This window comes from Bos grunniens, chromosome 5, assembly GCF_055505025.1.
Source record: "Bos grunniens cultivar Pamir isolate PY7600 chromosome 5, Bosgru_T2T1.0, whole genome shotgun sequence".
Lineage (NCBI taxonomy): Eukaryota > Metazoa > Chordata > Mammalia > Artiodactyla > Bovidae > Bos > Bos grunniens.
Window position 1 is genome coordinate 43974143 of NC_141169.1, and position 23392 is coordinate 43997534.

Consider the following 23392-nt stretch of genomic DNA (forward strand, 5'->3'; position numbering starts at 1 on the left):
ACGTGAATTTAAATACCACTTATGGGGCTAGTACCTATGGTATTGGACAGCATGAGGCTACAGCAAGACAAGGAAAAAATAAACATAACTTCAGTTTGTCATGGTACACACTAAACTAGAAATAGATACAAAGGTTATGAAAGCAAGGGAAAGGAATGCTAAAGGCCAGCACTTTGAATGGCTTCTGAAAGTACTGATGGAAGAAAAGGCATCACACACAGAGGAACCCAAACAACTAAAGGCATACATGTAAAAGTGCACTGCAGAGAGATTTAAAAGTAGTTTTATATTACTCATGGAAAAACTCACTATAAACAGAGAAGACAATGGAAATAAAGGCATGTGGGGCCACAATGTACTAATATTATATGTAAGGTTTAGGAGCTCATCTTTATTGTATTAGAAAGCGGAATAGGCACTGGTAAGTAAACCTGGTAATTAGTATGATTAGATCTGTGCTCACAGTTGGAATAAATTAGTGTAAATTAGAGGAAGATAAGAAATTCTAGCCAAAAACTGGAGTTACATTTCCTTAGAAGAAGCTTGGAGAAGGCAATGGCACCCCACTCCAGTACTCTTGCCTGGCAAATCCCATGGACAGAGGAGCCTGGTAGGCTGCAGTCCATGGGGTTGCTAAGAGTCGGACACAACTGAGCGACTTCACTTTCACTTTTCACTTTCATGCACTGGAGAAGGGAATGGCAACCCATTCCAGTATTCTTGCCTGGAGAATCCCAGGGACGGGGGAGCCTGGTGGGCTGCCGTCTATGGGGTCGCACAGAGTCGGACACGACTGAAGCGACTTAGCAGCGGTAGCAAGAGCAGAAGAAGCTTGACAATTCTTCTAAGAAGAAACTGTAAACCATTTATATAATTAAATTGTCCTGTCTGTATAGCAGTCTGTTCATCTAAATAAACTTCAAAGACTCTATTCAAACTTTAGGAAGAAACAAAACACAAAAAGTAGATAGCAGTGGAAAAATCAATACTTCAACCAACGCCCATTTGAAAGTCACTAAGTTTTAGCACAAAGCTGAGGAAATGCACCTTCCCAAATGAGTTCCTAAGTCTTTAATCAAGTCCACAATGAAATAAGAATTGGCAAAGTATTATCCTTTTTATTAAATTCTGGAACATTAGCTTATTATTATCAGAATGCTTAAATATCACTATAAGACATCAACTGCATTCCAAAAATAAAAGGCCTCAAAGATAAATTAAAACAAGATAAATTAAAATAGATATAAACATGAATACAAATAAATCCTACTTTATCCATGAAAAACAAATAAAATTCCAAAAACATGGAATTTAAAAAAATCCAAATCATTTCATCTCAGCATACATATACAGACTCTAAGTGCTACCAATACAGTAGTAATTTATCTACTGTTCCTTTGAATTTCCCATATGCAATTAGTATATCATAATTATCATACCAGAAATTATATTTCTATACATGTACTTTTCAGAAAAGTCTTTTAAAAATAAAATAATTTTACAATAGAAATTTAAACAACTGTTTCCAAGAATATTCCAACATGCATTGACTGTTACTAAGTAAAAAGAAAAGTGAAAATATTTTTAGGCAGAAAAACCCTAACTAAAAATGAATTTTCTGGTAAGCTAAAAAGCCTGGATTAGTTATAATAATGTGACTGAAACAGTGTGACTCAAAACAATTTTTTTTAGAGCAGAATAAACAGAAACTAGGAAATCTCTTCATGTATAAAATATAATCTGATTTTATTCCTAAGTGTAAAATTTGGAATTCTCTATTAATATGATCTCATAAAGTAAATTAATCACACTGTGTGATGATACAAAACTTCTATACTTACATTTTACAAACTGGATTATGAAAAGCCACACAATCTAGAATTACGATATTCTTTAAAAAAAACAACCAGCATAATCTATCAAAATACAGAACCAAGTAGTGTAACCAATGAAATCTTACATGAGTCAAGGTAGTTGGAAGTGGTTGTGAGGTAGGAGGAGTCACAGCTAGTGTAATTAATGAACAAAGGCCATGCTGATCAAGTCTATAAGAGCAATTCAGAGCAGGAAAGGTTACAGGGAGAACTGCTTCTGCATAGCCACCACTTACTCTGGCTTATTAAATTATAAAAATCTGGCAAGAAACTTCAGACATAAAATTGGGTCAAATTCTAGAAAGGTTAAATATGACTCTATTTTTCATTATGTATAGGACCTAAGTCTTGTGTTCAAAGGCTCTTTGTTACTTCACCATGAATTTCCTCCACTGTTCACTTTTTCAATCTGAGGGAAGAAAAGACTAACCAGACTAAAACTAATGATTAGAAAGATAAATGGTTAGTTAACAAAGCTGCTACTATCACACTAGTTGCCTTCACAGCCTGCAGAGAATAACACCTGGTGGTAAGGGGCAGAGGGAGGTTGGATATCTATTTGTGAAAGAAGCCTAAAGCTTATTCCTACTTGAGTTATGAACTATTGCTTATTCTAAATCACTACATAATTTGACATTAAATTATTAGCAAATTAATAAAACATTTTCTTTGAGAAAATTAAATTCAAATGTTATATGGGTTTTTTAAAAAAAAATCACTATTTAATAGTACTATCTTTAAAATTCACCTTCTTTTAAAAGCTCAGAAAGAAACAGGAATATTACATTTCAACTATCCTTTCAGCATCCTGACATATTTAGTAGAGGATGGATATTATTAACTACCTAAATAGAGAGCAAGAATCCAGTATTGTAAGGAAAGCAAACTAATGATAATAGATAAGCTAATTTAATACAATCTGAGTGTCTGAGTACCCTGATCTCTATTTCTTTTATACTCTAACCAATTGTGTCTACATCTCTGTGATGCTATAGTACCCTGAATATAGTCCAAGACTTCAGGCTTAGTCTTCAGGAAGAATATGTGTAAAGGCAATCAACATTTTATGGAATACTAACTCTGAATCCAGCCATGAAGTCATAAATTGTGTATTAGATAATCTAACTTTTGACATATATATACACACCAGGAAATTTATGCTCTGACACTAAAAGAACATATGCATATTTATTATATAAATACATGTACATCATTTGTAATAATATACATTTATTATAAGCATGGTTTAGTCTGAAAAACGTTCCCAACTATTTCAGCTGTATAAACCAACATGCATGTTTTTAAAATTATAACCCCAATTTTTTAAACTCAGGTGTATCCAACCTGCTGATTCCAATTAAATACAACATATTAAGCAGTTCATGTAACTATATAACCAATAGAAAATAAGAAAAAAAAAATGGATCTTACCTGGTAGTTTCTTTTCTCAGATAATGTATGTCCATCAGTCCTCACCATAGAGTCGTGTCCTTTCCTCACAGTACTGGAGGCAATCAAATAGAACTGTCACTCAAGGGTCGTGTCACAGGAAGGACCGCCCACCAGTTCTCCCTCTAGAGTGGAATTATCCAAAAGCCGTCATAATTACTAACATGTAAACATATGAACAGCAGCAAAAATATCCAATATGATACATAGAAAACAAAACCAAAAGTACTTTTAATATTCTAATTGATCTTCCTCTTAACCATCTAGGAAGGGCTGGACTGGCAGACATACGTTATTTGAGATAGAAGTTATTAAATATGAAAACCTTTTCCTTTGCAATTAAAACTGTCCGCCAGACCACACACATAGGAAGAAAGTTATAATGAATAAAAATGGAGTGAACAAATAAATGCAGCCCTGAATTGACATATTTTTTCTTTTAAGTAAACATTCTCCTGTTAATTTCAGAAATGTTCAGTTAATTCAGATCCTGTTATTTAATTTCAAATTCCTCTCCTCCAAATGCTTACTTATATAGCTGCTATTTATTCAGTTTATGAGGTTTATTCCTATGCCATAGGATGTGAATACATCATATAATCTTAGAATTGTAAACAGATGCAATAGTCCATTAAAATTTATCCCAATGAAGGGTAGCAACAAATGTCAACTTTCTAGATGCCTTGGTCGTTCAGTCCTCCAATTTCATGCATGCTCTAACAATTTGCTTTTTTACATCAGGGCAAAAAAATTAACATAGCTTATTTCTTAACCTGGCTAGAGATAAACAAGTCCATAAATGACTAAGCACTGTAAACCTCAGACACATTAAAAGGAAAAAAAAAAAACAAATCACTGAGGCAGAGCTACTAATTGCCAGAGATGTTAACTCAAAACTGTAAATTCAATATGAAAGACCAAAAATTCAAAAGCGGTATCTACAAAGAATTTGTAAACAGATGTTTTCAAAACACAAGTTTTACTTTTACCTAACTTTTAGTAAAATGTTTACTGCTTGCAATGTGGGGCACCTGCCTTCGAGCCCTGGATTGGGAAGATCCCCTGGAAAAGGAAATAGCAACCCACTCCAGTACTCTTGCCTGGGAAATTCCATGGATGGAGGAGCCTCGTAGGCTACTGTCCATGGGATTGCAAAGAGTAGGACACAACTGAGCGACTGCTTTCACTTTCACTTTTCCCCTAGGAAAGCAGTAAGTAGCATACATACAAAAGTCACAACAGTTGCTAACCACTAAAAATTATAATCAAATTTAGAGCAATCATTTAACATCAGACAAAATTCACTTTGGAAGAGGATGACATCTAATTTAAATTCACAAGAAGTATGAATCAATTTTATTAAAACCAATAAACATGCATATACACATACAGATGGATTACCCCTAAAAAGCAATCTAGTAAGAAGAGCAGAATATTTTTCAAGGAAAACATTAAAATTAGTATTGTTAGGTTTACGTTTTAAAAAGAATTCAAGCAGTAAAAACCTATTCGCCACCTCCCATTTTATGTTTGGTAACAAGTTACTGGGTACTTAATTGTGACCATCTTACATTGTAAATGTTTCGCTAAAATACTTCAAAGATGCCTGGCTCTACGGCAAAAATGTAACTGCACTACCAAATTTATATGTACTACTGGAATTAAACATCTCTTTTAAAAGTAACAAAGGAGAAAAGTTTTTTAAAGAATAAGTGTATTTATCACTATAAATATAATCCTAGCAACTGGATTATTCATAAAGAAAAAATGATCTAGTGAATTGGGGGGGTCAAGAACAGTTTAAGTGACATATTCAACTTCAATTTAAATGTTCATGACAACCACAAAATGAGAAGAAAAGTATATATTATGCATCCCACATCCCCGAAACAACATTAACCTTGTTTCAATGTATTTTATAATAAAATAGATTAAACCAGCACTTGTCTCATTAACATATTAATGACAACGTTGAATTCAGTGAACAGTAAGTGTGAAATTTCAGTTTTTTCTTAGGAAATTAAGCATGTTTTCCTTCTTAAGTTTAAAAATAAGTTGATGCACTATCCTCCATTTGTACTAGTTTAATAAAAGATATGTCAGAAATCTAAAGTCAGGCAAGGCCATCCCATTTTCAACAGCCTAACATTATACATATAAGAGATGATTAGGACTTTTTCTACTAAATAATACTATAATTAAAAATAAAAGTTAATATTTAACCTGTACATTCACCAGATAACAGAAAAATACTAATTTTAGAGTACTATGGATTAGTACAAAAGTAAAACTTGTTTCTTTTGTCTCCCCAGTGTGGGTAACATTAAGTATTTCACAGCTTAGGGTTTCAAACAACAGCCACTATAGGCACACCTCCAAGAACTGCAGGTCCGGTTCCAGATCACAGCAATAAAGCAAATATCACAGTGAAGCAAGTCATGCAAATTTTTCAGTTCCCCAATGCACATAACTATTTGTTTACACTATACTGTAGCCTATTAAGTGTACAACAGCATTATGTCTTAAAAAAAAAACAATGTACATCCCTTAACTTAAAAAAAAATTATTGCTAAAAAATATTAGCCATCTCTGGAACCTCCAGTGAGTCACCATCTTTTTGAAATACTAACATCAAAGATCACTGATCACAGATCACCAAAACAAATAAAACCATGACAAAGTCTGAAATAATCTGAGAATTCCAAAATGGGATAAAGATATAAAGTGAGCAACTGTTGGAAAACCACCACCAACACTTGTTTGATGCAGGATTACCACAAACCTTCAATTTGTAAAAACATCACAGAATTAAGCACAATAAAATGAAGTGCAGTTGTTAGGGGAACCAATGACTGAAACTACTCACCCTGGCCAGACATGCGAGTAACCGCTTAACAACAGGAGGTTTTGGTAAGGAGCACAGAACTAACAAGCTACCACCAACTGGAATAATTTGGGAGAGAAGACACCAGTCCACATGTCCCATCAAGCTTTCAGAATCCTTCTCCCTGGCTGAGTGACACACGTGCCACCAGGAAGGACCCTGAGTCAGAATGATAGGCCAGAGACAACCCTGAAACTAATCCCATGTCCATAAAAGCCAAGACTGCAAGCCACGTGGCAGAGCAGTCCTCCTGGGTTCCCTAACTACGCTGCTCTTACCTGGACGCCCCTTCCCAGTAAAGTCTCTTGCTTTGTCAGCACATATGTTTCCTTGGACAATTCACTTCTGAGTGTTAGACAAGAGCCCATCTTGGGCCCTGGAAGGGCCCCTCCTGCAACACAATGAGACAATAAGTGTGCCTGAATATGTCCTAACCAGTATAGCAATCAATATTCTATACCGAACAATAACTAAGAAGCATTATCTTCTTTTAGTAAACAAAGGAAAAAAGAAATGAAGATACTCCATTTTCTTCTAGGTAAACAGATAACATCTGTCAAAATTATCTTATATTAAACTAACATTTGTCACCAATATCTTATAGTAAATGAAAATGCTCAATAATAGACTGTGTTGATGCTCATATTAGGAATGGAAGGACAGTGAATAGATAAAAGAAAGTGTGAATAGATATGTAAGACAGAGAATGTGAAAGGAAGTAAACGTGAGAAAGAACATGTACCGTAGGTGCCTAAATTTACTAAAGTTTATAAGGAAAGATATAAGCATCTGAATGCAGAGTTCCAAAGAATAGCAAGAAGAGATAAGAAAGCCTTCTTCAGCGATCAATGCAAAGAAATAGAGGAAAACAACAGAATGGGAAAGACTAGAGATCTCTTCAAGAAAATGAGAGATACCAAGGGAACATTTCATGCAAAGATGGGCTCGATAAAGGACAGAAATGATATGGACCTAACAGAAGCAGAAGATATTAAGAAGAGATGGCAAGAATACACAGAAGAACTATACAAAAAAGATCTTCACGACCCAGATAATCACGACGGTGTGATCACTGACCTAGAGCCAGACATTCTGGAATGTGAAGTCAAGTGGGCCTTAGAAAACATCACTACGCACAAACCTAGTGGAGGTCATGGAATTCCAGTGGAGCTATTTCAAATCCTGAAAGATGATGCTGTGAAAGTGCTGCACTCAATATGCCAGCACATTTGGAAAACTCAGCAGTGGCCACAGGACTGGAAAAGGTCAGTTTTCATTCCAATCCCAAAGAAAGGCAATGCCAAAAAAATGCTCAAACTACTGCACAATTGCACTCATCTCACATGCTGGTGAAGTAATGCTCAAAATTCTCCTGCCAGGCTTCAGCAATATGTGAACCGTGAACTTCCTGATGTTCAAGCTGGTTTTAGAAAAGGCAGAGGAACCAGAGATCAAATTGCCAACATCCGCTGAATCATGGAAAAAGCAAGAGAGTTCCAGAAAAACATCTATTTCCGCTCTATTGACTATGCCAAAGCCTTTGACTATGTGGATCATAATCAACTGTGGAAAATTCTTCAAGAGATGGGAGTACCAGACCACCTGACCTGCCTCTTGAGAAATCTGTATGCAGGTCAGGAAGCAACAGTTAGAACTGGACATGGAACAACAGACTGGTTCCAAATAGGAAAAGGAGTACGTCAAGGTTGTATATTGTCACCCTCCTTATTTAACTTATATGCAGAGTACATCATGAGAAACGCTGGACTGGAAGAAGCACAAGCTGGAATCAAGATTGCCGGGAGAAATATCAATAACCTCCGATATGCAGATGACACCACTCTTACGGCAGAAAGTGAAGAGGAACTCAAAAGCCTCTTGATCAAGGTGAAAGAGGAGAGTGAAAAAGTTGGCTTAAAGCTCAACATTCAGAAAACGAAGATCATGGCATCCAGTCCCATCACTTCATGGGAAATAGATGGGGAAACAGTGAAAACAGTGTCAGACTTTATTTTTGGGGGCTCCAAAATCACTGTAGATGGTGACTGCAGCCATGAAATGAAAAGACGCTTACTCCTTGGAAGGAAAGATATGACCAACCTAGATAGCATATTCAAAAGCAGAGACATTACCCTGCCAACAAAGGTTCGTCTAGTCAAGGCTATGGGTTTTCCTGTGGTCATGTACGGATGTGAGAGTTGGGCTGTGAAGAAGGCTGAGTGCTGAAGAATCGATGCTTTTGAACTGTGGTGCTGGAGAAGAGTCTTGAGAGTCCCTTGGACTGCAAGGAGATCCAATCAGTCCATTCTGAAGGAGATCAGCCCTGGGATATCTTTGGAAGGAATGATGCTGAAGCTGAAACTCCAGTACTTTGGCCACCTCATGCGAAGAGTTGACTCATTGGAAAAGACTCTGATGCTGGGAGGGATTGGGGGCAGGAGGAGAAGGGGACGACAGAGGATGAGATGGTTGGATGGCATCACTGACTCGATGGACGTGAGTGTGGGTGAACTCTGGGAGTTGGTGATGGACAGGGAGGCCTGGCGTGCTGCGATTCATGGGGTCGCGAAGAGTTGGACACAACTGAGCGACTGAACTGAACTGATGCACTGTTTCCCCAGTAAATTTTAGAAAGTTATAAAAGACAAATATTTATAAAACTAAAATGAAGTTTTCTATAAGGCAGTGATGCCAAGACAGAAAAAAACAAACTGTAGTTACCTTTCTACCTTAAAAAACTAAAAAACTAGGAAAAAATATATCAAACAATGATTTTCAGAAACTTAATATCATCTCAGGCCAGAGATCAAGAGAAAAAACCAAGTGAAGTAAGGCTTTATTGCCTATAGAGTTATGAGGCTGAAACACAGGGAGGGGGTTAGGGGCTGGAACCCAATCTGAACCCCAAGAGTCTCTACGAGTTAAGGGGAAAAAAGAACTGAGTTAGGGGAACCACCAAAACAGTTAAATTTCCAGGGCAAATGGAGAGAAGGAAGCTGCAGACAAAGGGCTCCAAAGGTCTAGAGAGAGATTCTCCTCAATGTCTTCGCTAAATCTGTGCATGCATGTGAAAAAAGTTGTTAAGTCCGAAGAAAAAGTCTCTGAAAAGGAGTAGAGTAGTTAGAATAATCCCCTCAAACGCATGTTCCCATCAACCAGTTAAAGGCGCTCAGTCATGTCCGACTTTTTGCAGCCCCATGGCCTGAAGCCTGCCAGCCTCCTCTGTCCATGGAATTCTCCAGGCAGGAAAACTGGAGTGGGTAGCTTATCCCTTCTCCAGGAGATCTTTACACCCAGGAATCAAACCTGTGTCTCCTGCATTGCAGGCGGATTCTTTACCTTCTGTGCTACCAGGGAAGCCCCTCCCATCAACCAGAGTAGATCTTTTAACACAGGGGCTACTGAATACAGTTCAAAAAATAATGAAACCAAAAGAGCTTTAAACCAAAGAATGTTCTTGACCAGCACTAACACAGCTTAAAATCAAGCCTCAAAAAGATCAAACAATTGTAAATAACATTATACCCCAAAATAAAGCTGAAAAATATTTAAAATAATACAACATCAGCATTAAATAATGTAAAATTAAATGTCTGGCTTCCCATCAGAAACACTAGCCATGCAAAGAACCAGGAAATACAATCCACAACAAGGTGAAATATAAAAATGGAAAAAAAAAAACCAACAGTGATACAGATGATAGAATCAGTGGACAAGGAGGTTAAAAGGTAGTATAGATGTATTCTATGCTGCTGCTGCTAAGTCACTTCAGTCGTGTCTGACTCTGTGGGACCCCATAGACGGCAGCCCACCAGGCTCCCCTGTCCCAGGGATTCTCCAGGCAAGAACACTGGAGTGGGTGGCCATTTTCTTCTCCAGTGCATGAAAGTGAAAAGTGAAAGTGAAGTAACTCAGTTGTGTCTGACTCTTAGCGACTCCATGGACTATAGCCCACCAGGCTTCTCCGTCCATGGGATTCTCCAGGCAAGAGTACTAGAGTGGGGTGCCATTTCCTTCTCCGAGATGTATTCTATACATTCAAGCAAATAAAGAAAACTATGAACATAATAACAGAAATGCTAAGTATCAAACTGTATCATGCTCTTGGTGGTGGCGGTTATATGACTCTATACATGTGAAAAATACCACAGAATGATAAAAACATGAAAAGGTGAACGCATGAAGAAAATGATGAAGTGAGTTAATTTGCGTATCTAGTCAGTTATATTGACTTCTGGTTTTGAGACACCCCACTCCAGTACTCTTGCCTGGAAAATCCCGTGGAGGGAGGAGCCTGGTGGGCTGCAGTCCATGGGGTCACTAAGAGTCGGACACGACTGAGCGACTTCACTTTCACTTTTCACTTCATGCACTGGAGAAGGAAATGGCAACCCACTCCAGTGTCCTTGCCTGGAGAATCCCAGGGACGGGGCAGCCTGGTGGGCTGCCGTCTATGGGGTCGCACAGAGTCAGACATGACTGAAGCGACTTAGCAGCAGCAGCACTATAGTTATATAAGATGATATCACTGGAAGAAGACAAGTAATGGGCATCTGTACTATTTTTGCATCTTATGAATTTATAATTATTTGAAAGTCCAAAGATTCTTTAAAGGCCCAAACTGATCATTTTAGAGATAAAAATTTAATATCTGTAACTAAACATGCATTGGAATTCTTCTGGAGTAAAAAACATCTTAATGAATTTGAAAAGAAAGCCTTAATGAACTTGAAGATACAGCAGGGGAAAAAAATCCAAAATTAAACACAGTGAGAAAAGAAGGTGGCGGGGTGGGGGGAAAGGAACCACAGGACAATGAACTGTGAGTTAATATCAAGTGCGGCAGTGAACTGCTGAGCAACATCACAGAGTCTAAAATTAATCTAACAGTATCCCAGAAAGAGTACAAGAGCAAGAAGGACATTAAAAAAAGAAAAAAAAAAACACGCCGAATTCTTCCTAATTTCATGAGAACTATAAACTCAAAGATCCAGTAACTTCAACAACCTCTAAGGAGAACCAAAAAACAAGATTATTATTTGAGAGTCAAACTACTGAAAAATAGTAATAAGGAAATCATAAAGCAGTCAGCAGGAGAAAAAAAGAATATACACAGAGAAACAGAGACATAAATGATGGCCAACATGTCATCAGAAACAAGAGAAAAATTAACTTTTTTTTTGGATGGGGTGGGGTGAGGCTTGTGAGATCTCAGTTCCCAGATCAGGAGGGGCTGAACCCAAGCCACGGTAGTAAAAGCCCAGAATCCTAACCTCTAGGTCATCAGGGAATTCCTCTCAACATTTTTAAACTATAGAAAGAAAGAGGAAAATAAAACATTCAACCAAGAACTCTAAATCTATCTAAAATATCTTTCAAAAATGAAAACAAATACAGTCACTGTGGAAGCGTTTGGCAGTTTCTGTTTTGTTTTTTTATGAAGTTAAACATGCACTTAACATATATATAGCCCAGCAATTGTACCCCTGGGTATTTATCAAAGTGTACTGAAAATTAATGCTCATACCAACCTACATGTGAATGTCTGTACCAAGAAAGGTGTCCTCCAGTGTGTGTGTGCTTAGTTGCTCAGTCTTGTCCGACTCTGCAACCCCATGGACTGTAGGCCGCCAGGCTCCTCTGTCCATGGGGATTCTCCAGGCAAGAATACTGGAGTGGGTTGTCATGCCCTCCTCCAGGGGATCTTCCCAATCCAGGGATAGAACCCAGGTCTCCTGCACTGCAGGCAGATTTTTTACCATCTGAACCACAAGGGAAGGGATAAATAAAATGGTATATCTATACAACAGAATTCTATTTAACAATTTTTAAAAAGCTATTAATTCATGCAACATGGATGAATATTAAAAGTACTTCCTAAGGGAAAGAATTCAGACCAAAAAGGGCATATAGTGTTTCCATTCATATGACATTCTGGAAAGGCAAAGCTATAGAGACAGACAATAGATCAAAGGTTGCCAGGGAACTGGAGAAGGGTGGAGGAGTGACTGAGTACAGAGGAGACAAAGAGGGAACTTGCCTGTCCTGAAATCCAAAGAACTTAACCACATGAAGAGTAAAAGCTCAATGTATGCAAATTAAATCAACCAGGAGTCTAGAAATACAAATACAGTTACTGGCAAAGAGTAACTGTATTACAAATGTTTGGCATATCCACACTGAAGAGGGTATGGAAAATGGTGCTGACCTTAATAACTTTGGTAGACAGTATTCTGACTGGTAACTGTAGCAGAAAAAAAAGAACTGTATATGAACACTGTGTTCTGGTTGGTAAAGTGATTCCTTACAAGGCTACAGATTAGTGTAATGCTGAAACAACTATACATGTCTACTGAAGACAAGCAATCAGTAAAACAGATGCTGGCTGGTGGGAGCCAGATTTTCCACTTCAGGGAAGTTACAGGTAAGCAAGGAGGAAGAGCTGGAACAAACTATGCAGTACTGGAATAGAGTCAGAGATATCTCTACTGGTACCAGTTTGTTCTCAGCCATGAAACACTTTAAATAAGGTAATCATTCAGATTATTAGAGATGGATCATTTTACTGGTATGTTGTATGTTGCTTGAAAATAAGACTGTAAAATGCTACATATATCAAGCTTGATAAAGTAATATTTAAAAGATCTGTAAGCAATGTAAACAAAGCTGATTTTCTAAAGCCTCCATATTGTACTAAATATTTCCAAATAACTAGTTGAATAAGGATCTCCAATCATTTTAACAGACTGATATCAGAATTAAATTTCAAAAATGCAAAGCATGTAATACATATATCACTAGGGTCTACTCATGCAATAACTTCTATCATATTCAAGATACTTTTAGAATAAAGTTACTGAATATACCAGTAGAAATGATAAACATTTTATGCCTTAACTCCGTTAAAAACCCTTAAAATAGATTTAGTCATGTTATCTGCTTAAATTTGACAAGAAACCAGTAAAAGGGAAACTATAAACCAAATCTTACATAAGAAAAAAAAAAAAAGCAGGCTTATTCATCCTACGCCTTTCCCTAATATGAGGCTAACAAAAATTAAGCACCTAATATTCTCTAAATAAACGCAAACTGAACCCTGATTTTTATTTCAAAAAAAGATTTCTCAAAACAAGAAATTGGTTAATCAGTGGTAAAATTTCTAGAAAATTTACTTTATTAGTGAGGAGAAATAATCATTAACTTTAGTCTCCATATTCTATTAAGTTCTATATATCATTATCATACAAAAATATTATACCTTGAACAGAACAAGAACCAGACAATCTGAATTCTAGTGAGTATTAGCCTGACCAATCTCTTCTATGTCTTCAGTTTCCTAGTCTGTAAAATAAAGTCATCAATTTACATGAATTTTTTTTAATGTGTGCAGCTCCAATGTTCTGTGTCAAAGCAATCCATTTAGGAAAGTGGGTAATTACAGTTGATTTTTTCCCGTATTTTTTTCCTCTCACTTTATTTCTCAGTAGTACATCATAACACTGCCCAAACATTTTGGAGGTTGGGAATGATATCTAAAAGATTTTAATTTGGTAGTTATTACCACACTCAACTAAGCTACAATGTGAATTTGGTCAGGTTAAAAGAGTTGAACTTGTTAGGCAGGTTTTATTTTCTGATATAGAGGATATTTATATTCTAGATAAGGTATTAATTAGAACACATTACCAGATGTAACCAATTTCACTGAAGCTCAACAAAAGCTGAAGCAAACGCACACAGCTGTTATATTTTAAATCTTAGGCTTCTCAAATTCCAGAACTGTTTCAAAGAAACGTTTTCTTGTTAGTAGGTAGGCTGTAGTTACAAAGATTTTATAAACTATTTCTGACCTAATTTTTGGTTCGATCACATAGATAAATGTTTTCAAAATTCTGAATTGATGACTTATGTTATACACAAGAAATGTGGGCAGACAAAATAAAAATAAATAAAACTCAGGAATTTCTGTTTCATACCAAACTTAGTCTGGGAAAATGTCACATTAACTAAAAATAGTTTTTCCTGAATGTTTCAATAATACAGGTTTCATGGGTCTATGCTTAACATGCAAAGTGAAAAGTCACCAACAAAGAAAAACAAAATAAATCATTATTTATAAATAATAACCATTCTTTTAGAGATTCCCTGGTGGCTCAGAGGTTAAAGCGTCTGCCTCCAATGCAGGAGACCTGGTTTCAATCCCTGGGTCGAGAAGATCCCCTGGAGAAGGAAATGGCAACCCACTCCAGTATTCTTGCCTGGAGAATCCCAGGGACAGAGGTGCCTGGTGGGCTACAGTCCACGGGGTCGCAAAGAGTCGGACACAAAAATCCACTTACTACTGGTTGTTGTAACTTAATGCTTTATAACTTAATTTTGCGTGTCTTCCATTTTCTCCACTGGTACCATTCCTGACACACTACTTCTAACGTATCTGTGTAGTTATGTCACATATATTTCAAGGAGGCTATAGGTACCTGACACGTGCTGTGTGTGCTTAGTCACTCAGTCATGTCCGACTCTTGCAACCCATGGACTGTAGCCCGCCACGCTCCTCTGTCCATGGTGATTCTCCAGGCAAGAATACTGAAGTGGGTTGCCATACCCTCCTCCAGGGGATCTTTGCAAGCCAGGGATGGATAAGTTAAAAAATCAACAGTCTAAAGGCCCAGCATCTCAAGCCAGAAAATATCTACAACCAAGTCTTAAAAGTGCCAAATAAAATGAAATACTACTGAACGTAAATGACAAAAGTGCAATAATTTCTGAACCACAGGCTTTCAAATTAAACGCTCCTCATTTGTTTTAGTCTTAAATGAAATTGGGGCCCAAAATTAAAACAATCAGGGGGTCTTCCTCTGCCTGAAACTTACTTATATGTTTAGGTAAGGTGCTTAACCTCTGTATGATTCAATTACTTCATATAAAGGAAGTAATATCTACAAAGTCTAGCTCACGAGTAAGATCAAAAGTTTGAAATAAATTTACAATACAAAAACCTCATTTCAGTAAATAGCTGTTTAATTAGATCAGACTACCAGATGCATTTAACAATCTGAATGTGTAAATGGCCAAACTATTAGTACTTACTAATTTTCTGTGAAGAACTGAAGCATTGGAAAAGACACTGATGTCAGGAAAGACTGAAGGCAGAAGAAGGGGATGACAGAGGATAGGTAGTTGGATGGTATCACTGACTCACTAGACATGAGTTTGAGCAAACTCTGAGAAATAGTGAAGGACAGGGAAGCCAGGCCTGCTGCAGTCCATGGGGTCACAGAGTTGGACACAACTCAGCAACTGAACAGCAACAATTTTCTGCAAGTTTATAGCTAAATAAAGTTATCAGAATTAATGAAATGTTTTTGTACCATTCACTGCAGTTAGTTACAAATCCACAAAGGTTTCCAAGGAAGAAGCAGCTACCACCAAAGCAGTTCCTCTAAAATAAGACCAAGTAGTATTAGTCTCAGGACCTCTCTGGTGGTCCAGTAGTTAAGATTCCACACTTCTAATGCAGGGGGCACAGGCTCAATTCCTGGTGGGGGAACTAAAATCCCACATGGTACAGCCAAAAAATTAGGAAAAAAAAAAAAAAACTTACTCTCACAATTTACTAGAAGGGACTTACTGGTTCTATTGATTCAACAAGGAAATTTGTGTAAGTTATCATCTGTAAGTCAAATTCTTTAGAATATATAAGAGCTCCTTTCTTAATATTCTCCCTTGCAAAATGGCTGTACAGTTAACAAATAATTTTATTTTATACCAGCAACTCAATATAGCATATGGGACAGAAATCTGAAAACTACAACTTTAATACTAACAATTCTTATAAGTAATACATACATATTTTTCTCATAATTTATATAAGCTGTTCATTCTGATAGGGTGATATTAAAAACTAATTAGTTCATATCAACTATTTAGACTTAATTACCAAATTTGTAACAATTAAGCTCACCAAATTACCTTATTAAGATGCTGCTCTTAACATAAATATAGAAAGCCAGTTATATTTTAAAGCATGTATTTGAAACCTCAAAACTAATTTTTTCCAGGTTTCATAAGAATATTAAAACAAAGCTTAAGTAGAAAGCAGAGAAGAATAATCACAGCTCTCCATTTAAAGATAACATAGTCAGTGAACATTAACTAACAGATATTCTGCCAACTCCTCAAAGTTAATTTTTTGTAAAACACAAAGCTGCAGCTACTGGTCCTCTACTTTTTGCATGAAATACAAGGGAATAGCCACAGATGCTCTTCAAGGCACGGGTACATGATTGTCCAGGGCACTAACACAGACAGGAAGAGACAACAGGCCTATTTATACAGGACAGAAACAGGCTGAAGGATTTACACTGTTTTTAATCACAGAATGCATATCAGAATCACTGAGGGTTTTGGGGGGTTTTTGCGCTGCTGTTGTTTTTAAGAAATATTGATATACCCTTGCCCCTATCTTTGGAACCTGCTCATCAGTTTTTTGTTTTTTTCAAGTGCTCCAGATGATTGTAATGTATAGCCAGGGTTAAGACTTTATAGCAGAGTGAAATTAAAAAATGTTCTCACCTCAGTGTAAGTACTAGGCAAAAAAGAAACATTATATATATCGAGAGTAATGTATAAGAGCACTTTACATTTCCTATGCATGCCAATGCACCATTTCCTTGCCTCTTACTCTACCTCCTCTGAAAAATAATGGTGGGCCTAAAAGATTAATTTTTAAACTGCTTCTTAAAAGCACAGATTTCTTTTGTTAAAATACATACAATGCAAGTAAAGAAGAAAATAATCAGAAGTAGATGAAAAATTCCAGTAAAACTTCATTACGAGAAATTTCTAATAAAAAATTCTTCTAATATATACAATCAGTTCAGTTCACTTCAGCCACTCAGTCATGTCCAACTCTTTGCGATCCCATGAACCAGAGCACGCCAGGCCTCCCTGTCCATCACCAACTCCCGGATTTCACTCAGACTCACGTCCATCGAGTCAGTGATGCCATCCAGCCATCTCATCCTCTGTCGTCCCCTTCTCCTCCAGCCCTCAATCTTTCCCAGCATCAGGGTCTTTTCAAGTGAGTCAGCTCTTCATATAGAGTGGCCAAAGTATTGGAGTTTCAATACTTTAGGTTTAAAAATATGTCTACTATCTTAACATTTCTTCCTAGAAATGCAATATTAAGTATCATTTGTGAGGCATGAGGTACTGTGCACTTCAACTCTAAAAATAAATCTATAAGGCAGATATTACTGTCTACCTTTTTTTACAGATGAGAAAAAAAACCTCTGACAATAAGAAAATTACACAAGGTCAAGAGGTAGGTAAGTAAGCTGGATAAGTGCCATAATTTGAGCTCATATTCACTTGACGTGAATCTTGAAAGTGCTGCACTCAATATGCCAGGAAATCTGGAAAACTCAGCAGTGGCCACAGGACTGGAAAAGGTCAGTTTTCATTCCAATCCCAAAGAAAGGCAATGCCAAAGAATGCTCAAACTACCGCACAATTGCACTCATCTCACATGCTAGTAAAGTAATGCTCAAAATTCTCCTGCCAGGCTTCAGCAATACGTGAACCATGAACTTCCTGATGTTCAAGCTGGTTTTAGAAAAGGCAGAGGAACCAGAGATCAAATTGCCAACATCCGCTGAATCATGGAAAAAGCAAGAGAGTTTCAGAAAAACATCTATTTCTGCTTTACTGACTACACCAAAGCCTTTGACTGTGTGTATCACAATAAACTGTGGAAAATTCTTCAAGAGATGGGAGTACCAGACCACCTGACCTGCCTCTTGAGAAATTTGTATGCAGGTCAGGAAGCAACAGTTAGAACAAGACATGGAACAACAGACTGGTTCCAAATAGGAAAAGGAGTACGTCAAGGTTGTATATTGTCACCTTGCTTATTTAACTTATATGCAGAGTACGTCATGAGAAACACTGGACTGGAAGAAACAGAAGCTGGAATCAAGACTGATAGGAGAAGTATCAATAACCTCCGATATGCAGATGACACCACCCTTATGGCAGAAAGTGAAGAGGAACTAAAAAGCCTCTTGATGAAGGTAAAAGTGGAGAGTGAAAAAGTTGGCTTAAATCAACATTCAGAAAACGAGGATCATGGCATCCGGTCCCATCACTTCATGGGAAATAGATGGGGAAACAGTGGAAACAGTGTCAGACTTTATTTTTTGGGGCTCCAAAATCACTGCAGATGGTGACTGCACCCATGAAATTAAAAGATGCTTACTCCTTGGAAGCAAAGTTATGACCAACCTAGATAGCATATTCAAAAGCAGAGACATTACTTTGCCAACAAAGGTCCATTTAGTCAAGGCTATGGTTTTTCCTGTGGTCATGTATGGATGTGAGAGTTGGGACTGTGAAGAAGGCTGAGTGCCGAAGAATTGATGCTTTTGAACTGTGGTGTTGGAGAAGAGTCTTGAGAGTCCCTTGGACTGCAAGGAGATCCAACCAGTCCATTCTGAAGGAGATCAGCCCTGGGATTTCTTTGGAGGGAATGATGCTGAAGCTGAAACTCCAGTACTTTGGCCACCTCATGCGAAGAGTTGACTCATTGGAAAAGACTCTGATGCTGGGAGGGATTGGGGGCAGGAGGAGAAGGGGACGACAGAGGATGAGATGGTTGGAAGGCATCACTGACTCGATGGACGTGAGTCTGAGTGAACTCCAGGAGTTGGTGATGGACAGGGGGGCCTGGCGTGCTGCGATTCATGGGGTCGCAAAGAGTCGGACATGACTGAGCGACTGAACTGAACTGAACTGATATGTATATACACACACAAAGATGTAAGTGAAAGTGAAAGCTGCTCAGCTGTGTCCAACTGTTTGCAATCCCATGGGGTATACAGTGCATGGAATTCTCCAGACCAGAACACTGGAATGTGTAGCCTTTCCCTTCTCCAGGGGATCTTCCCAACCCAGGGTTCGAACCATTTCAGAGGGATTCTTTACCAGCTGAGCCACTAGGGAAGCCACAAGGAAGACCCAAAGACATAAACGTGGAAGCCACAAGGAAGCCCCAAAGACATAAACGTACACGTATATACCTCATATCAATTACAGTTTCATGAAGAAAAGGTGCTGTTTCTTCAAGAAATGTAACTGGTATGATGGATATCATATAAATATCATAGATATAACATATATCTAGCATAACAATTATGGTCAAGAAAAATGAAATCATTTTGGGAAATTCCAGCTGGCAAAAGTTTTACTCAAGTCTCACTATGATTCTAAAAGAAGGAAATCAGCAACAGGGTGACAAGTGACAGACATTTATCAGCTGGAGTTTCAAAGTTCTAGAATCAGGAAATAAAGTACCCACAATATCCTTTCAGACACAGGTTCAGACAACTAAGAGAAAAAACAGGCACTACGTCACAAGGCAAACTGCTAAACTGTTTTGTTAAGTTTTAAAGCTAGATTACTGTTGTCAATCTATGCTTTTGTGTCAACCTGTTTACACAGAAATCAGTAAATTCAATGTACCTTGCTGCTGCTAAGTCGCTTCAGTCGTGTCCGACTCTGTGCAACCCCATAGACAGCAGCCCACCAGGCTCCCCCGTCCCTGAGATTCTCCAGGCAAGAACACTGGAGTGGGTTGACATTTTTTGCATGAAAGTGAAGTCACTCAGTCGTGTCCGACCCTTAGCATGGACTGCAGCCTACCAGGCTCCTCCTTCCATGGGATTTTCCAGGCCAGAGTACTGGAGTGGAGTGCCATTTCCTTCTCCAATGTACCTTATCTTCATACAATTCTCTAGGGAAGCATCAAAATTCCTTAAGAAGTCCATTTTCTATGCCTTTCTGAATTTCTGCAAATGCTTTCTACCTTTTAAATTTTCTCTCTATAGCAGACACTCCTGGGTGACTCCTTAACAGTCCTCCCTGTGATTGCCAAGGTTGTTCAGTGGTTCAACCTTATCCACATGACTTAAGAGGAAATTCTGATTGGTCTAAGTTAATATGATAATACAATGCCCCCTCCCAGTCCCATTCAGTAAATGATTTATGTAAGGGCATTAGAACCAACTCTGGCCAGTGAAATACAAGGAGAAATCTGATTGTAGGGTTTTAGGAAAGGAGAGGGGGACAGCCCCTTTTGTTCCCCTAAAAGTTATTATCAGGCTATCACATTTAGAACTACTTACCGTACCATCTTTCAACCATAATGAGAGCTAGCTTGGGGAATTTTCTGGCAGTCCAGTTAGGACTCTGCCATCACTGCCAAGGGACTGGGTTCAATCCCTTATCAGGGAACTAAGATCCCACAAGTTGTGGGTAGTGTGGTCAGAACCAACCAACCAACCCTATAGAGAGCTAGCTTAAACAGAATCTCACATTTTAATAATGGCAGAACTTGCTCAGGAATTAACCCCAACTTGCAAACGGCCATTATTTCAAATATGGGAGAAAATACACTTTATGCAGTTGAACCCAAATCTTCCTAAACCTTGAGGCTTATCCACAATTAATCCTTCAGTAATCTTTAAATCATTTTATGTCAAGTCTTTCCAATGCATCCACCCTATTTTTCCAGAGCATATACACAAACAGCTTAAACAGCAGTTCTTTCTACCTCATTATTTCAGTAGCTTATAACTTAAGTTAGAAGTTGCATTAACACTGGCATAAAAACAGCTGATTCTTAGCATATACCTAGCCCAGTAGGGCAAACGGTACATAAGTAAGCTAGAATGGTTCTTTAGCTGTAAGTGTTCAGAACACTCTAGACTACAGGAATTGAAAGCAATGGTTTAAGAGCATGTCAGTTAAGTGGAATTTTGTTAAGGACACGTGTCACAAACACATTTCTGTATATGACTGATTATGTATTTAACAAAAAATATATTCTTTTTTTATGTGAAGTGGGGGATGGGGTGGGGAGGCAACTAAGAAATCCTACCAAAAAAAAAAACCTTAGACAAATGTTTCCAGGAGAGAAAATGGAAGTAAACCTAGAGTCAAGAAAGTATGAGTATGAATCTATTTAGTCTCAACTCCAGCCAAGTAGCACTGCAGTAAGAGAACAGACACTATAAAGAACCTTTACAACCTTTAGTTGTTCTACTGTTAATGAATTAAAAATGACAAAATCCCACAATTCAAAAAGTTCGGGCAATACACACAAAATGTATTATTTGCTTAATCTGCATAACAGCCAAATTCATTTTATCATGTTATATCAAGGCTAACTATAGTAGTTCCATTGACAAAAAGTATTTGTTTTCTCTTTTAAGAAATATTAGCTGGACAAATTATTTCAAGTAGAAATTTATCAGAGATTCTGGAACAACTATTCAGTATTAAAACAGCCAAATAATCTTGATATTAATAATCATGTTATTTTCTACTTCCTAGCAAAATATTTAACAAGCCTTACTATATCCCAAGACTTCCCTGGGAGCTCAGCTGGTAAAGAATCCACCTGCAATGCAGGAGACCTGGGTTCAATCCCTGGGTTGGGAAGATCTCCTGGAGAAGGGAATGGGTACCCACTCCGGTATTCTGGCCTAGAGAATTCCATGGACAGAGGAGCCTGGCAGGGTACAGTTTCATGGGGTCTCAAAGAGTCAGACATGACTAAGTGACTTTCACTCACTATACCCCAGGTAGTAAATAGAGGTTTCAATTAGAAATCCCCATATGAAGGACTTCACTGTGGTCTAGTAGTTAAGAATCTGCCTGCCAAAGCAGGGGACACAAGTCCGATTCTTGGTTCAGGAAGATCCCACACACTGCAGGGCAACTAGGTGCACATGCTCTAGAGTCTGCACCTCTAAATAAATAAATCTTTAAAAACAAAAAAAGAAAGAAAAGAAGGACCCATAAGAGGCACAGAACTAGAGATTTTATTTCTGGAATTAAAACTCCAATTTGTACAGATCTTGGGGTCAGAAACTATGTTTCCAAATTACTCTCCATAGAATTATAAAGCAATGAACAACACAAAGTTACAAATGGCAATAACATCCACATCTTTAACAGTAATATTCATTCATTAAGAAAAGCACTTAATGTTTATTAAACTCAGTTTATGTTCACCTAACACACTAAATTAAATGTCCTGGCAGACTAATAAGAGCAGGAGTTTTTAATCTGGATTTTAAAAATATTTAGTTTGTTCGAAATTCCCTGGCAGTCCAGTGGTTAGGACTCAGTGCTTTCACTGCTGTGGCCCAGGTTCAACTCCTGTAACTAAGAGCCTACAAGCTGTGCACTACAGCAAAAGTAATAATAATAATTAAAAAAAATCAATGCAGAATTTGTTGATCAAACACAAGTGGGTATGAAATTGGATGGGAAAAAGTTACATCTTTATTCTACTAATCTCTAATTGATATTTAGCATATCTTTAATTAAAAACATAAGCAATAATCATGAAAAAGACCACAAATAACAAGTGCTGGCAAGAATGTGGAGAAAAGAGAATCCTTGTACTCTGTTGATGGGAATGTAAATTTGACAGCCACTGTGAAAAAACAGTATGGAATTTCCTCAAAAAAAACTAAAAAGAGAACTACCAATGATCTACCAATTCCATTCTTCGGCATTTATCTGAAGAAAATGGAAACACTAATTTGCACTGATACCTGCACTTCCATATTTATAGCAGCATTACTTACAAGAGCCAAAATAAGCAAGCAACAAAAGCATCCATCAACAGATGACTGGATAAAGATGAAGTGGTGTGTGTATATACAACAGAGTACTATTCAGCCATAAAAAAGGATGAAATTTTGCCACTGGAAATAACATGAATGATGAACCTGGAGGGTATTATGCTTACTAAAGTAAGTCAAAGGAAGACAAATGCTGTATCTTATCACTTATTGTGGAACCTAAAAATAAAGCAGTGAATACAGCAATACAGAAAAAGACACAGAGAAGAAACTAGTGGTTACCATGCAACTCTGTGACAAGAGAGAAGGGAGGAACAAGAAAAGGACAGGGAATTAGAAGGTACAAACTACTACATATAAAAAACTACAAGGATATACTCTATAGTACAGGAAATATAACCATTATTTCAAATTCAAATGAAGTATAATCTATAAACATTTAGAATCACTATGCTATATAACTGAAACTAATAAATCAATTACACCCCAATTTTTAAAAAGTGTCAACAAACAAACAAACCAGTAAGCAG

At 37.5% G+C, this 23392-nt stretch overlaps 1 protein-coding gene across 21 annotated transcripts in view; it reads right to left on the minus strand.

The window, feature by feature from the left end:
* Window positions 1-23392, minus strand: part of CNOT2 (CCR4-NOT transcription complex subunit 2) — a 131923-nt gene that overhangs the window by 80853 nt on the left and 27678 nt on the right. For 9 of the 21 annotated variants that reach the window (XM_086399988.1, XM_086399976.1, XM_086399989.1 and 6 more), the window contains exon 2: window positions 3306-3448. The exons of 4 other annotated variants lie outside the window; for them this stretch is intronic. In XM_086399988.1, coding sequence (XP_086256114.1) covers window positions 3306-3353 — 48 coding nt within the window. In that variant the 5' untranslated portion in view covers window positions 3354-3448. Of the gene's footprint in view, window positions 1-3305; window positions 3449-6485; window positions 6599-23392 lie in introns of all 21 variants that reach the window. 8 more of the 21 variants (XM_086399977.1, XM_086399984.1, XM_086399970.1 and 5 more) reach the window with 2 other exon arrangements.